At 49.0% G+C, this 16,727-nt stretch overlaps 1 protein-coding gene and 1 non-coding gene across 2 annotated transcripts; both read left to right on the top strand.

Annotated features, from left to right (window-relative positions):
- The first annotated feature begins 12,266 nt into the window (after positions 1–12,266).
- On the top strand, positions 12,267–16,022 carry RPL39 (ribosomal protein L39). The gene is made up of 3 exons (XM_049644804.1): positions 12,267–12,373; positions 14,339–14,442; positions 15,810–16,022. Exons 1-3 carry the CDS (start codon positions 12,371–12,373, stop codon positions 15,856–15,858), a joined length of 156 nt encoding a protein of 51 aa, XP_049500761.1. The 5' UTR covers positions 12,267–12,370; the 3' UTR covers positions 15,859–16,022.
- On the top strand, positions 15,279–15,410 carry LOC125932467 (small nucleolar RNA SNORA69). Its single transcript, XR_007460628.1, has one exon. It is a non-coding gene; the product is annotated as a small nucleolar RNA SNORA69 (small nucleolar RNA).
- Positions 16,023–16,727: the final 705 nt, after the last annotated feature.

Below are 16,727 nucleotides of genomic sequence, written 5' to 3'. Positions count from 1 at the left end.
CACGAGTGATCTTCAGAACAGGTGAAAACCTGATTGGAGGGGCGCCTGGGTGGCTCAGTCGGTCAAGCGTCTGACTCTTGATTTCAGCTTCACGCCCAGTCCTGATCTCACGGCTTCGTGGGTTTGAGCCAGGCATCGGGCTCTCTCTGCTGGCAGCGCAGAGTCTGCTTGGGATTCTCTCTCTTTCCCTCTCTCTCTCTCTCTCTCTCTCTCTCTCTCCCTCGCTCTCTGCTCCTCCCCCACTCGGTACAGTCTCTGTCAAAATAAAGAAACTACTCAAAAAAACAAAACCAGCATCACTCTGGCTGCTGTACCGAGAAGTGACTGGAGGGGGTAAGGTCAAAAGAAGGCAGAAGCGTTAGGAGGCTTTTGTCATGACTCAGGTGGGGGATGGTGGTATCTTGGGCCAGGCTGGGGGCCGCGGGGGCGCGTGGATTCTAGCTGGAGAAGAGAGCTGTTGAAGATGTTGTTCTAGATGTTGAGGAGAGCACGAACAGGGCTTGCTGGCAGATTAGAACAGAGGGGTAAGAGAAGAAGAGTCAAGGGTGGATCTCTATAGACCATGCCTTTTAAAAATGCAGAATTATCCTCCTCAAGAAGTTGCAGATTGCTGGCCTCCAGGATGAAGCTCAGACTCCCGGGCCTGCCCCGGGAAGCCCGGGACACCTGCTCGGGGTCTCTGCCCCTTTGCACACACAGAGTTCCCTCTTCCTGGAAAGCCCTCCCTCCGTCTCCTTCTCTGCCCCGTCCTATTCCTTCATCAGGATTGCCCTCGAGCAGCCCCTTCTCTGAAGGCCTTTCCGTGGCCTTCCACTGCCCGGGCTGGGGGCACTCCCAGCATCCCACGCATCCCTCCCAGCACGTGGGCCACGCCCTGCCGCCAAGGACAGTGCCCTGGATCCCACTACAGCACACGGTGCCGGTGCCGGCCTTCGGCTTTATTCGCTTCCTCCACCGCGTTACTCCCTGCAGAGGGCTGGTGAGCCCCAGTCCCCCACCCCACTCCAACCCACCTGCTGTGCGCCCCGCCCATCTCCTTCTCTCCCCCCTCACTGGCTCTCTCTCCTACCTACCAGGCTGCTTTTGTCCTAGGAAGGCAGGGGTGGGGGTTATTCGAACAAATATATGAATATCTGAAATGACATGAAAGTGAAAATATTCAGATATTTCCCAAAGACACAATGGAAATTACCTATGGGGTAAACGTAGCCTAGGGAGTCGGGAGGGGGCGGGGGGCTCAAACTCCCCAACGGTGAGATCATGACCTGAGCCGAAGTTGGACGTTCAACCGACCGAGCCACCCAGGTGCCCCTCATTCATAGTTTTGTCTGTAGACCCATATAAATGTGTTTTTAACTTTACGCCGAAATATAACACCCATGCAGAAAACCGTGTAATCCCGAAGGGTACAGCTAGATGCATTTTCACAAAGTGAACACACCCATACAAACAGCACCCAGATCCAGAAAAAGAGTATGATCAGCGTCCCCTGCCCCCAAAGATAGCCACTGTCCTGACTTCACATGGCACAGATTCCGTTCTCCTGGTTTTGGTCTTTACGTAAATGGAATCACACAGAAAGCGTGCTCTTGTCTGGCTTCGTTTGTACCACATTTTTGTGGATGTTGATGAGATCATCCTTGCCATGGTGGTTTTGTCGTAGTTTGTTTATTTCCACTGCTGGATAGGAGCAGTTTGCAAATGTTTTGGTCTTAAGCCTCCTTAAGACCACTTACCTCATGGACCTCTGTGTATGTAGATAGATATATACTGTATTAGAAAGTAAAACAGGAATTTTTTTTTAGAGAGAGAGAGAGAGAGGGCACAAGTGAGCAAGGGGCAGAGAGAGAGAGACAGAATCCCAGGAGGGGCAGAGAGAGGGAGAGAGAGAGAGAAGCAGGGCTCACCCAACGTGATGAGGGCCTCGCACTCACCCAAAGTTGGGCTCGAGCTCAGCAGATGTGGGACTTGAACTTACGAACTGTGAGATCGTGACCTGAGCTGAAGTCAGATGCTTAATGACTGAGCCACCCAGGTGCCCTAAAACAGGAATATAAAAAACACACAAGCACACATTCTATTGTCTATCAGAGCAAGGAGGTCATTCTAGTTACATAGCCTCTTGAAAACTCCACACTACGCTCATGAGAGCACGAGAGTAAAAGAAGCAAGTGATGTCTTTGTATTATTAGAAAAGTCATGTTGAGGGGCACCTGGGTGGCTCAGTCAGTTAAGCGTCTGACTCTGGCTCAGGTCATGATCTCGCGGTTCGTGAGTTCCAGCCCCGCGTCGGGCTCTGTGCTGACAGCTCAGAGCCTGGAGCCTGCTTCAGATTCTGTGTCTCCCTCTGTCTCTGACCCTCCCCCCATTCATGCTCTGCCTCTGTCTCAAAAATAAATAAACGTTAAAAAAATTAAAAAAAAAAAAAAAAGTCATGTTGACCTCGCAGACCCTCTGAAAGGGTCTAAATGACCTTCCCCTTTGAACTTCCTCAAAGTTCACACTTTGAGAACTGCTGCTGTATTGCCGCCCTTGGGAAACACGCGGTGCATCTGCTCACGTGGCGATAGATTAGGACAGTTTCCAGCTTGGGGCTCTCATAAATAATTCTGCTACAAGCAATCTAGTACCTACCTCTGCAGGCACATTTGTTCCCCTTTCCGTCGGGGAAACGCCTAGGACAGGAAATGTAGGGTTAGATAGGAGGGAGCCACATAAAATATTTACATAATTTAAAAACTAGGGGCGCCTGGGTGGCTCAGTCGGTTGAGCTTCCGACTTCGGCTCAGGTCACGATTTCACAGCTCAGGAGTTCGAGCCCCGCGTCGGGCTCTGTGCTGACAGCTTGGGGCCCGGAGCCTGCTTCTGATTCTATGTCTCCCTCTCTCTCTGCCCCTAACCCACTCGCATTCTGTCTCTGTCTCTCTCAGAAATAAATAAGCATAGGGGCCCCTGGGTGGCGCAGTCGGTTAAGCGTCCGACTTCAGCCAGGTCACGATCTCGCGGTCCGTGAGTTCGAGCCCCGCGTCAGGCTCTGGGCTGATGGCTCAGAGCCTGGAGCCTGTTTCCGATTCTGTGTCTCCCTCTCTCTCTGACCCTCCCCCGTTCATGCTCTGTCTCTCTCTGTCCCAAAAATAAAATAAAATAAAATAAAATAAAATAAATAAATAAATAAGCATTAAAAAAAAAGAACTAAATTCACAAAAAACATTCTCTCTTCGTGTCTTTCTTGTCCAGGGAAGCTCCTCTCCTGATGCCCTTCGGCCTGCCCCCGCATGCCCGCCGAGCCCCCCACACTGTCCACTATACCTGCATCTCCGTGCATTGTTACTCTCTTCTTCCCACCTTCTTCTCCATGATCTACCAAAACCCACCAACTCTTGAGCTCACCACTCTCTCGCGCGGCCCTTCTTTGTCTCCTTCCCTTCACACCCAAATGTCCTCAGAGCATCTCCTCCCTTCAAGGCCTGCCCCACCTCACCACTCACCCACTCTATTCCCTTCTTGCCACCTTCCTCACGTCCCATCTATACTGCCCGACTTTCACGGGCACCAAGGAGCACCATGATGGCCAATCCCGGAGCCTCTTCACAGCCCCTGTCCTTTCGGACACCCGTGGGACCCAGCTCGGTGGCATTCTGGTCCCTGAAATGTGCCTCCGGCAAATCTGGCTCCGCCCAGTCAGAATGTACCGCACCTCGACTCTTGTCTCTTGTGGCTGGCGGCGTGCGGCTCCTTCTGGCTGGAAAGCCCTCCTCCCCGTCTCCCCATGTCCTGATCCCACCCGTATTAGTCTGCCAGGGCTGCCGTAACAGAATGCCAGACTGGGTGGCTCAAACGACAGAAATTTGTCACAGTTCCGGAGGCTAGAAGTCCAAGGTCACGATGATCAGGGCATCGGCGGGTTTGGTGTCTCCTGAGGCCTCTCTGGGGCACCTGGGGGGGGGGGGGGGCTCAGTCGGTTAAGCGTCCAACTCTTCTTGGTTTTCCGCTCAGGTCCTGATCTCACAGTTTGCGAGCTGACGCCCCGAGGGGGGCTCTGCACTGACAGGGCGGACCCTGCTTGGGATTCTTGTCTCTCCCTCTCTCTACCCCTCCCCCGCTCACGCTAGCCCTCTCTCAAAATAAATAAACTAAACAATTTTTTTCTAAATCTCCTGAGGCCTCTGATTGGTTTGCAGTTGGCCGGCCAGCTTCCATCGTGTTCTCACATGGCCTTTGAGGGTCTCTGGTGTCTCTTGGTGTATCCCAAAGGACACCAGTCAGATTGCTTTAGGGCCCACACCAGCAAGCCTCGTTTTAAGTTAATCACCACCATAAAGGCCCTGCCTCCAAAGAGTCATGTTGTGAAATACTGGGGTTAGGGCTTCCACATGTTTATTTTTATCTGAGAGACAGAGACAAAGCGTGAGCAGGGGAGGGGTGGACGGAGAGGGAGACACAGAATCCAAAGCAGCTCCAGGCCCCGAGCTGTCAGCACAGAGCCCGACGCGGGGCTTGAACTCACAAACCGTGAGATCACGCCCTGAGCCGAAGTCGGACACCCAATCGACTGAGCCACCCAGGCGCCCCTCCCCTTCAATCTTCTTGTAACAGTTTATTTGCTTCCTAGCACTCTCTGCCCTGTTACCATACAAGGGAATGAAAGTAATAATGTCTGCTGTTCACTGAGCTCGGGGGCTATTATGTGCCAGGTAGACATTAACTCAGGCCTCACTGTGCGCGTAACGTGTTACCAGCGACTCTGAATCCTCACCGCGGCGCTGCGAGTTAAGCAATATTATTTACCCCCATTTTACAGAAGAGGGAACTGAGGCACAGACATGCCGAGTTACGTATCCAACGTCATGTAGCTAGTACGTTGCACTGGTGGGTGTCCAAACTCAGCTGGCCCTGGCTTCAGAGTCTGTCAGCACTGCACTTGGGGCCTTTTCGGTTCGACAGGTACCCCGGCCTACTCCGTGTCAGGCTTCGTTCTTGGTGCGGGGGGGACAGGAGGGAAGAGATGCGACCAAAAAACCCTGCCCTTGTGGAGGCTTGTGGTAATGGTACGGTTCTAGATTTTACTGCGGCGGTAGGTCCATGAAGTTACACATGTGATAAAGCTATATAGAACTACACACACACACACACACACACACGCGCGCGCGCGCGAAGTTACACATGTGATAAAGCTATAGAACTGCACACACACAGATGAGTGCACATCTAGCGAGTGACATCTAAGCTCTTTGGATTGTTCCAATGTCAATTTCCTGGTTTTGATATTATAGCAATGCAAGACGATAATGCTAGAGGCTGAGTGAAGGGTGCACAGGATCTCTCTGTAGATTTTTGTGCGTTCTTGTGAATCCCTGAGTCTTTCAAAATAAAGAGTTAAAAAAAAAAAAATCTCCCTGCCCTCATTGAGCTTATGTGGAATTAGGACGATAAAGAAATACGTGCTGTGACATACTAGATGGTGATAAGTGTTATCATGAAAAGCGGGGAATGGGGATCCGGAGCGTTGGGGAATGAATGGTCTCTCGTGAGTGGAGACATTTGAGCCCTGACTTGCAGGAGGTGTGGAAAGCAGCCGTGGGGTACCTGGGGGAATGGAGTCCCAGGGCGGGAGAACACCTGGTGTAAGGCCATGAAGGGAACTGTGTCTGACGTGTTTAAGGAAGAGCAAGGAGGTCAGTGAGGCTTTAGCAAAGTAAGTGAGAGGGAGGACAGCACGAGGCTGGGTGAGAGAACTAATGTCCGACCAACTGGGTAGGGCCTTTGAGGCCACTGCAAATTCCTGTGCTTGCTTTCTTTTTTTTTTTTTTTTTTTTTTTTTGTATTTTTTTTTTTTGAGAGAGAGAGAGAGAGAGAGAGAGAGGGCAAGGGTGGGGCAGAGAGAAGGAGAGACAGAATCCCAAGCAGGCCCAGTGCCATCAGCGCACAGCCCAACGCAGGGTTTGATCTCATGAACTGCGAGACCATGACCTGAGCTCAGATCAAGCGTTGGATGCTTAACCGACTGCGCCACCCAAGTGCCCCCGTACTTTCTTTTATGAGGAGAGGGATGGGGAGCCATTGGAGCGCGCTGAGCGGAGGAGCGCCATGATCTGCCTGAGGTCTTGAAAGGGTCGCTCTGGCTGCTGTAGGGAAGCCAGCAAGCGGGCAGAGCAGCGAGGAGCCTTAAATTAATCTAGGTGAGAGAGGGTGGCTCGGACCCGGGTAGAGGTGATGAGAAGTCCTCGGATTCTGGATAAATGTCAAAGTCAAGCGGACCAGATTTGCTGACAAACCAGATGCGGGATGCGAAAGGGACGGGTGGAAGATAGATTTTGGCCGAAGCGGCAGAAGAATGGAGTGCCATTTGCGGTGATGGGGAGGACTTTGAGTGAGCCAGTTAGGGGTGAAAAAGTCAGGAGTTCTGTTGGAGACGTACTAAGTTTAAGGCATCTATGAGACATCCAAGTGGATGCCGAGAAGGTGATCGGAGCTCAGGAGAGGTCCAGGCTGGAGATACATGTTTGGGTGTCATCACCCAAGAGAGTATTTAGAGCTATGATATTGGATGAAATCGCCAAAGGAGGGAGTGTATATAGAAAAGAGAAGAGGTCCAAGGGCGCCTGGGTGGCTCAGTTGGTTAGGTATCCGACTCTTGGTTTCAGCTCAGGTCACGATCTCACGGGTTTGTGAGTTCGAGCCCCACAGGGGGCTCTGTGCTGATAGCTCGGAGCCTGCTTGGGATTCTGTCTCCCTCTCTTCTCTACCCTTCCCCTCCTCTTGCTGTCTCTCTCAAAGTAAATAAATAAACTTAAGAAAAAAATTAAAAAAAAAAAAAAGAGGAGGTCCAAAACCGAACCTCGGGGCTCTCCAATGTTAAAAAGGAATTGAGGTAAGGAAGAATCAGCAAAAGAAACTCAGAAGGGGTAGCGTGCGAGGAAGAATCAAAACCAGCTAGAACAAAGATTGCGCTCTAAAGCTGTTAAGAATTTAAAAGATGGTTGACCCCTCTCGGTACCTGCCCCCTGTGGCCCTGTGGGTGTGCAGGCCAGGGGCAGCCCCAAAGAGTAGGAGGCGGAGGGGGAGCAGGTGGGCAGGTCTGAGTGGCGATGGCACACTCCCCGGGAGAATCGGGATGGGCAGGAGACCGCAAGGATATGCCCAGGAGCTGTGGCATCCAAAGAGGAGCAAGCAGTAAAAAAAAAAAAATCTCAACATGGAAAATGCCAACCAAGAAAATAAAACAAAAGGATGCAATGGAGCAAGTTGCCAATAAAGGAGAGTCCTTGACTCTCCCTTTGGAAGCTGGTATATATCGTGTGCCTAGAGGAAACTGCAGGTGATTCCACGTTCGGCAGCCCATGCTGCAGTCTAGGTGGGGCACGATGGAGGCTTGCAGAGCCACAGGCAAGGGTGACAGAAGAGAATATGGCGGGGCGCCTGGGTGGCTCGGTCGGTTAAGTGTGGGACTCTTGGTTTCGGCTGAGGTCATGATCTCCCGGTTTTCTGGGTTCGAGCGCTGCCTTGGGCTCTGTGCTGACAGTGCAGAGCCTGCTTCGGATTCTCTGTCTCCCTCTCTCTCTCTGGCACCCCAGTTTATTTATTTTGAGAGAAAGAGAGTGAGCGAGTGGAGAAGGGGCAGAGAGAGAGAGAGAGGGAGAGACAGAATCCCAAGCAGGCTCCACACTGTCGGCGCAGAGCCCAATGTGGGCCTTGAACTCACAAACTGTGAGATCATAACCTAAGCTGAAATCAAGAGCCCGATGCTTAACCAATTGAGCCACCCAGGTGCCCCACTGTCTCTGTCAAAATAAATAAATAAACTTAAAAAAAAGAGAGAGAATATGGAAAGGATTGGGGAGGAGGTGAGACAGCTGAGGGAAAAGCAATCCGGTCATGGTCTGAGGACGGTTAGCACTTGACCCTGCGGCCGTGACCATCAGGATGAGTTTTGCCTCATATCTTGAATCTTGTTTTCCCTGAAGTTAACAGGAAGACATACCTGCTTCCTCAACTTACATGTTCTCAATGTACCTTTGTTATAAACCTTTTGGTGTTCCATGTCTCTTGTGGGTCTCCTGTTACCAGCTTCTAACTGAATGTTATATTTTGACCCAATCTGTAGGATTGTGTCAGCAGGGGAGTTTTACCCTATTGTACAGCAAGATGCTCATCATACATTGTGAAGTTAATAAAGCAGTTTAAAGAGGCAAAAAAAAAAAAAAAAAAAAAAAAAAGATTTGTGTAAGCTCTCAGCACCTGTCAATCGCACCCTCAACCTAGGGTAAACGGTAGCTATAATGATGATAATGATGGTGATTCAGCAACTAAAGGCTTATTTGCTGCTCCTCTGGGCCACCAAAAACAAAATACTGGCTCTCAAATAAATAATAAAAATCCAGGTTAAGAAGCCTGAGGTCTCACTTCAGTTAAACATAAAATTATCTGGATGAGGGTCTGAATTTAAAAACTGGATGGGATTAAAGTAACCAAAGTTTTGCTGTTAAAAAAATGGTTATTAGGGGCACCTGGGTGGCTCAGTCGATTAAGTGGCTGACTCTTGATTTCGGCTCAGGGCATGATCTCACAGTCCGTGAGATCTATCCCTGCCCTGCAGTGGGCTCCCCGCTGAACTTGGAGCCTGCTTGGGATTCTCTCTATCCTTCTCTCTGCCCCTCCCCTCCTCTCATATGTGTGTGTGTGTGTGTGTGTGTGTGTGTGTGCACTCTCTCAAAATAAAATGTTTATTTATTTTGAGAGAGAGCATGAATGGGAGAGGGGCAGAGAGAGAGAGAGAGAGAGAGAGAGAGAGAGAATATGAAGCAGGCTCCAGGCTCTGAGCTGCCAGCACAGAGCCTGATGCAGGACTTGAACCCACAGACCTCAAGATCATGACCTAAGCTGAAATCGGTCGCCCAACCGAGCCACCCAGGTGCCCCAAAATAAATAAACATTTTAAAAAATGGTTATTAGGGGCACCTGGGTGGCTCAGTCGGTTAAGCGTCCGACTTCAGCCAGGTCACGATCTCGCGGTCCGTGAGTTCGAGCCCCGCGTCGGGCTCTGGGCTGATGGCTCGGAGCCTGGAGCCTGTTTCCGATTCTGTGTCTCCCTCTCTCTCTGCCCCTCCCCCATTCATGCTCTGTCTCTCTCTGTCTCAAAAATAAATAAAAATGTTAAAAAAAAATTAAAAAAATTAAAAAAATTAAAAAATGGTTATTAAATTTGGCTCAAACTTCCTATTGTTTGTGTATTTCCTCTCTAGACCTAAGCCACCAGCATCCAGTTGCTCAAGACAGAAACCTGGACCAAGTCCTGTTAATGTCACAATCATCTCTTGATTTTATTTCTTCTTATTCAACACCCCCGGGGACTACTTTACTTTGGGCCATTTCTTTTTTTAAGATTTCATTTTTAAGTAATCTCTACACCCAATGTTGGGGCTTGAACTCACAACCCCAAGATCAAGAGTCACATGCTCTACGGACTGAGCCAGCCAGGCCTCCCCGGGCCAGTTTCTTGCCCAGACTATTTCCAAATTCTCTCCCACCTAGTTTGTTCTACCATCTGTCACTGTACTCCAATATAGGGATTCCTAACTATTTCTGTGCTGTGGAGTCCTTTGGCAGTCAGATGAAGTTTATTTTCAGAATGTTTTTAAATGCATAAGACAGAGTACATAGGATTACAAAGAAAAGCAACTACACTGTAATAGTTATCAAAATATTTTCTAAAAGAAATGTGTGCTGTAATAACATATGAGCTTCTTTTTAATTGTTTGTTTGTTTATTTATTTATTTATTGAGAGAGAGAGAGAGAGAGAGAGAGAGAGAGAACCATCGGCGTAAGGGCAGAGAGAGAGCAAGTGAGGGAATCCCAAGCAGGCTCCCCATTGTCTGCACAGAGCCCGACTCAGGACTAGATCCCACGAACCCCGAGATCATGACCTGAGCCAAAATCAAGAGTTGGATGCTTAAGTGACTTGAGTCACCCAGGCTCCCCATTTTTTAATAATTTTATTAAAAAATTTTTTTAATGTTTATTTTTGAGAGAGAGCATGCACATGCACACACACACACACACACACGCGCGCGCGGTGGGGAGGGACAGAGAGAGAGAGGGAGACACAGAACTCAAAGCAGACTCCAGGCTCTATGCTGTCAGCCCTTAGCCCGACACAGGGCTTGAACTCACAAACTGTGAGATCATGACCTGAGCTGAAGTCGGATGCTTAACCGACTGGGCCACCCAGGTGCCCCTAAAGTTTATCTATTTATTTTGAAAGAAGGAGAGAGAGAGAGAGAGAGAGAGAATGAGCAGGGAAGGGGAAGAAAGAGAGAGAGAGAGAGAGAGAGAGAGAGAGAGAGAGAGAGAATCCCAGGCAGGCTCCGCAATGTCAGTGCAGAGCCTGATGCGGGGCTCAATCCCACCCTGAGCCAAGGTCAAGAGTCAGTGCTTAACCGACTGAGCCACCCAAGTGCCCCGGACATATAGGCTTCTTAACACAGTTCTACTTATGGGCCAATAACTATAGTTTACCCTTGAACAACGCAGGAGTTAGGGGTGCTGACCTATGTAGTGTAAAATCTACGTGTAACTTTTGACTCCCCAAAAACTTAATAGCCTACTGCTGACCAGAAGCCTTACTGATAACACAAACTGTTGATTTACACATACTCCATATGTTATATGTATTATATACTATATCCTTATGATAAAGTATGCTAGAGAAAAGTTTATTAAGAAAATCACCAAAGAAAATATTTATAGTACTGTATCCATCAAAAAAAATCCACATATAAGTGGACCCAGGCAGTTCAAGTCCACGTTGTTGAAAGGCCAACTGTCCTATAATTCCAAACAAGTGATGAATGTGTAAATGGTATTTCAAGACATCTGCATCAAATGCAATGTGACATGAAACCATCTTTGATTTCTACTGGTGACAAAGTCATAGGTACTGTTGACGCGACTATAGTATGTTGCCTACCTTTGTAAAGAAAGTGCTAAATTTCAGACAGTTTGATAAAAACAAGTTGTGATTTTTTTTTCCCATCCAAGTTCATGTATACTGTGAACTCTATAAATGGACCATTTGTGGACCCCAGGTTAAAAACCCTTACCTTAATCTTCTGGTGCAAAACGGCCTGAAGTGACTGCAAAGATACACAGAGGATTTTGTTTTTATTTTCATTTTAGAGAGACACAGAGAGCGCACAAGCAGCGGGGAGGGGGCAGAAGGAATCTTAAGCAGGTTCCATACTCAGCGCACAGCCCAAGTGGGGCTCAATCCCACGACCTCGGGATCAGGACCTGAGGCTAAATTAAGAGTGTGACAGTCATCCGACTGAGCCACCCAGGCGTCCCAAAAGTTTGTTTTTATTTTTTTTAATGTTTTTTTTTTTTAATTTATTTTTGAGACAGAAAGACACAGAGCGTGAGTAGGGGAGGGGCAGAGAGAGAGGGAGACACAGAATCCGAAGCAGGCTCCAGGCTCTGAGCTGTCAGCACGGAGCCTGACGCGGGGCTCGAACTCAAGGACTGTGAGATCATGACCTGAGCTGAAGTCGGACGCTCAACCGACTGAGCCACCCAGGCGCCCCCAAAAGTTTGTTTTTAAATGTGGAGAAGAAAAACATGGAATCGGGGATCATCAACATCCAAAACGCATGTCATTAATTCCTATGCATTTTGCAAAGCGGGCTAAAAGTCCGTCTGGGATTCCTAGCAGCCAAGGAAAAGGTTATCTCGAAATTTCTCAGCTTAGACCTTGATTAGCAGCAACCTCTTGCCTAGACCTCCCGGACCCACCCAGTGCAGCCCTCGCCACCCTCCCTTGCTTTCTCCAACATCACCATCCCTTCCCGTCCAGCACGGCCCAGCCAGCTCGAAACCATGCTAGAGGTCGAGATAAGACCGAGATGCGCACCGCCAGGCCACCCCGGCGGAGGTTAACCCTCGGCGCTCCGCTTCCTAAACCCAGGACCGAAGTCCCTTGCACTCGGACGTGACGTATCCCCCACCCGCCCTTGGAGTTAGCCCCGCCCACTCTGCTCTTTCTGCCCTCGGAAGGGCTACCACTTCGGCTTTTACCACGGCCTGTGCGGCTCACCCACGAAGCAGGGTGCCCTGCTCCCGAGGGCCCCACTTACGGAAGTGGCGTAAAACGAATTCCATTTCGCACGGACAAGCGCGATTTGCCGAGTTCCCACGAGAGCGCGCACGCGCACGCGTGCGGGGCTGAGGCAGAACGGGCGGCCAGAGACGGCCATCGGCCAATGGCAGCAGCTTCCAAGCTCCGCCTCCGGCAACGTCTTCTAAATACGTCCTTCCGCCCGCTTCCTTCTTTTCCTTCTTCGCCATCCTTGCGTGCGCCGCTGGTCGTTTCTCGCCATGGTAAGTTTATCCGTAACCATCGGCCCCGGGGTGCTTTCGCGAGACTTGAGGCTTCCGCGATCTCGCAGGCACCGTACGCTGTATCGAGGTGCTGGGGCCTTTTAAAGGCTTTTTCTAGAGAAGGCCGAGTTTGGCCACGGCTCCAGCTACAGGCCTGGCGGGAAACTAGCAAGTGACGGAGAACCTAAGGTGGGGGGGGGGGGCGCTTTGTGCTCCAGGCCGCTGCCCAGGCTAGCAGGGGTTCCCCCTGCCCTTCGCCCTTCTGGAGCGAACTGTGATTCTGGGACAGAGAGAGAAGTCGGGGGGATCCACTCCAGAAACCGTGGCCCGACCTTGGGGCACGTGGGACGTGCCAGGCATCGAGAAGGGAATGTGGTCAGCTGGCTTAAGGAAACTTTTTAAGTTGGCTGCCGGCTGCATACCAAACTAGGCGCTTACAGGACTTTTAATTCTTTGTTCGAGGATTTAAGTATCTCCCCCGTGGAAGCACCTGGAAGAAGGGGTGCTCTAGTGTGAATCTATATGCCATTAGGGCGTTCAACCTAAAATGCCAACTGAGGACAATTATGGTCGTGGATTTTAACCTGTGATAGGTTTCTTAGAACATAAAATTGCCTTCTGCTTCTACGTGTGGAGAGAGAGGATTGGTAACTGGTTGTTTTAGTTGACAGAAAATTTACAACTGCTACCGTGAGCTGGGAGAGAGGAGTGTAGTCCTTGCCTTCTTTGTAATGACCCCTGTTATTATGCAAGGGTGTGTTGGACCACGTTGGCCGGACTCGAGACTACCACTCCTGCCATTTCCAGATTGTTCTGCATTCTGAAGGGGGGGGGTGGTTGGGGTTGGACTTAGATGACCCAAGTACTTAAAGCCAAAAACGCAATGAGAAATTGGGAAAGTCATCCTTGAAAATTATGTGTTAAGTACAGTTAGAATTAATACCAAAATGGTCAGTGGGTTAGAATAGATTTATTGACGGTCGAGGACTTTGTGTATATTTTAATTACTCTTGGCATGACCCTTGAAATTAGGTACCTGTTGTACATAGTGCACTGAGACTAGTTGGCTTGCAAGTGACAGATTGTTCTGGGTGACCAAAAGCTTGTGTCCTTGGGGCCCCTGGATAACTCAGTGGGTTGGGCGGCCAGCTACAGCTCAGGTCATGATCTCGTGGTCTGTGAGTTCGAGCCCCATGTCGGGCTCTGTGCTGAGAGCTGGGAGCCTGGAGCCTGCTTCCGATTCTGTGTCTCCCTCTCTCTCTGCCCCTTCCCTGCTTGTTCTCTGTCTCTCTCTCAAAAATAATAATAAACAATAAAAAAATTTTTTTAAAAAAAGCTTGTGTTCTTTTGTGAAAACCAAGTTCCTCAGCCATCCCCAGTGGTCCTCTGGGTCCTGGGTGACAGCAGGGAAGAGTGGAAGGCACCCTAGCCTTGGAGCATAGATGACCTGAGCTTGAATCCCAGGTCTGCACATTAATACTCTGATTTGGGGTAGGTTACTTACTTTTCTGACTCTTGGTGATTTTTATTTGAACAGTGGGAATTATATATCTGCCTCTAGAAATTGTAAGAAGCAGCACAAAGGGCGTGATGGATGGGTTTAGCATTGAGAAGGTTGTTTTTGGTATAGATAAAGCATTCAAATGTTTGTGGATTGAGGGAGTTCCTGACTTTGAATCTTTTGAGCAAGCTCTGGTGTTGCTGTCTAAATTGATTACCTTTTTGGGGCGCCTGGGTGGCTCAGTCGGTTAAGTGTCTGACTTGACTTTGGCTCAGGTCATGATCTCGCCGTTCATATGAGTTTGAGCCCCGCATCAGGCTCTGTGCTGACAGCTCGGAACCTGGAGCCTGCTTCAGATTCTGTGTCTCTCTTTCTGTCTCCCCCTGCCATGCTCATGCTCTGCCTCTCTCAAAAATAAATAAAATATTTTGAAAAAATTTTAATTGGTTACCTTTTCTTCCCAGTCTTCTCACAAGACTTTCAGGATCAAGCGATTCCTGGCCAAGAAACAAAAGCAGAATCGTCCCATTCCCCAGTGGATTCGGATGAAAACTGGTAATAAAATCAGGTAAGGACCCCCACACACACACACCCCGCCCTGTAATCACCTGCGTCTTTTGTGGGGTTGTTGTTTTGTTTTAATGTGCTTCCTCTGTGTTTCTGGGCAGAAACCCAGCCCACCTCTGGGATTAAGGGCAGACACTCCAATATTTAATTTCCTGTTGTCTTTAGTCTGAGCCAGAACGTAAAGTGGAAGGCTGTCTTGTTGCTCGCCTAGTCCATCTTTGAGGTGTTTATCTTTTCTAAAAGATTGGAAGATTGCCCTCTACTGCAGAAGTAGTTGAATTGATGGTTTTGGAAAAAAGGTGGAATTGCTAGAATTTTGACAGAAGGCCTCTGGGGTCATCTAGGCTAACAGGCAAAGCAGGCTCCATGCCCTCAGTGCAGAGAGAGAGGGAGAGAGGGAATCCCAAGCAGGTTCGACACTGTCAGTGTGGAGCCCGATGTGGGGCTTGAACTCAGGAACCGGAAGATCATGACCTGAGCCAAAATCAAGAGTCACTTAACCAACTGAGCCACCCAGGCGCTGCCCTCATACAACACTGAGAAAAGAGCATTGAGCCTCTTGGCAAAGTGGTTACTTGGGCAGGTCAGCCCTTCTATAAGCTTGCTGCAGTTCCGTTGAGAACATTGGACATCCATAGTAAAGCCCTTTTTTTAGTGGATTGACATGAACATCAGTTTCTCTGTCCTATCCCCACCTGGTGGTGGGGCCTGCTGTTACGGGTTATTGTGAGGAGTGAAAGAAATGTATATTTCAGAGTATACACTTGGCCCAGAGAAACTGGCACAATTGTAGGATTTTTCTCTTCCCTCAGCTGCCTTGCAACTTTTAAGTGTGTTAAAGCAGGTTGCAATTACAGTGCTTCGTTTTGTGGAAGTACTGACATTATCCTGCTGAAAGAAAAACAGTGTTGATCATTTTTGATTTTGCCTCTCTAAGGGTAAAATCAGGACAGATTGACATGGACAATTCTGAGGAGCTTTCACTCTGCACGTCACTTGCTTTGATACTGAAATGATTGGGGGTGTTAATCTATTGGAAAGATTCTGCAGATGCTGTTTTGATGTTTTGAAAGACGGGAGGTTCGAAAATAAAGATGTCTGGGTCTCCCCAGGGATGTTGAATCACAAGTAGGTGTGCGTACTCTTGGCAGGGGAAAGAACTTCCCCACCGGTCCAGTCTCAAGAACCAGTGTGTTTTCTTGGCCTGGAATCCTTTGGAGAGGCAAAAATTTGATGTGACCAGTTCTTAAACACATCCAGCAAGTCACTTTTTACTCTCCAAAGAGCTCCAAACGTGTTAAGGGAAGGCAAACTGGGAGCCTGTTGAAGTCAGACTGCCTTTGTAACCCGCAGTTTCCTTCTGTGCAGATACAACTCCAAGAGGCGGCATTGGAGAAGAACGAAGCTGGGTCTGTAAGGGTTCGAACACGAGATGGCACACGTTTATGCCGCCTGAAAGTCATACGTTTCTATTCCATCACCTCCCTGCTGCCTGACCAGTAGATCTGTTTTATCAGGAAATTGACTTTTCTCTGTTATGATGCTTCTTCTGCTCCTGTAGGTTGGTTCAGTAATAAACATTTTGGGAGACCTTTTGGTTGAACTGCTGCTGTGTTCTGATTTGTGAAGGACTGACTTCCTCCTCCTGTCAGATCTCCCATAGCGCTGTCCGGTAGAACTTTGTGCAGTGATAGAAATGTCCTTTGACTACTGAGTATTGGAAGACGTGTGGCTAGTTTGAGTGAAGAGCTGATTTTTTTTTTTTTTTCAATGTGTAAATTGTTTTTGAGAGAGGGAGGGTGACCCGGAATGTGAAGCAGGCTCCAGGCTCCGAGCTATCGGCACAGAGCCCGACGCGGGGCTCGAACCCACAGATCGCAAGACGGTGACCCGGCCTGAAGTCGGACGCTTCACCAACTGAGCTACCCAGGCGCCCCAGGAACTAATGTTTAAATTTTTATTTAATTGTAATTAAAAAACTCCATGTGGCTAATGGCTCTTACGCCTTATGGGAAGTGAATATTTGAGGTAGCACATTCTTTTTTTTAAGTAGGTTTCATGCCTGGCGCGGAGCCCAACACAGGGCCCAAACTCGGGACTCTCAGATCAAGAATGGAACTTGAACTGACTGAGCCACTCAGGTGCCCAAGCACATTCTTAAATAGCATCTTTATATACTATTCTCTAATGCCAGTCGTCAATACAAGTAGGAATCATCTGAACCAGGGGTTATCAGACTGGTCTGCCTGGTTTTGTTTGGCCTGTGAACTAAATTTCTGTATTTTT

The sequence above is a fragment of the Panthera uncia genome, chromosome X, assembly GCF_023721935.1.
Source record: "Panthera uncia isolate 11264 chromosome X, Puncia_PCG_1.0, whole genome shotgun sequence".
Lineage (NCBI taxonomy): Eukaryota > Metazoa > Chordata > Mammalia > Carnivora > Felidae > Panthera > Panthera uncia.
This window is presented reverse-complemented; position numbering and strand designations above follow the sequence as displayed.

Bases quoted from the DNA above. Each gene is read 5' to 3' on its own strand.
- RPL39 (XM_049644804.1), top strand. The intron at 14,443-15,809 runs GTAAGGACCCCC...CCTTCTGTGCAG, and splicing joins AAAACTGGTAATAAAATCAG to ATACAACTCCAAGAGGCGGC.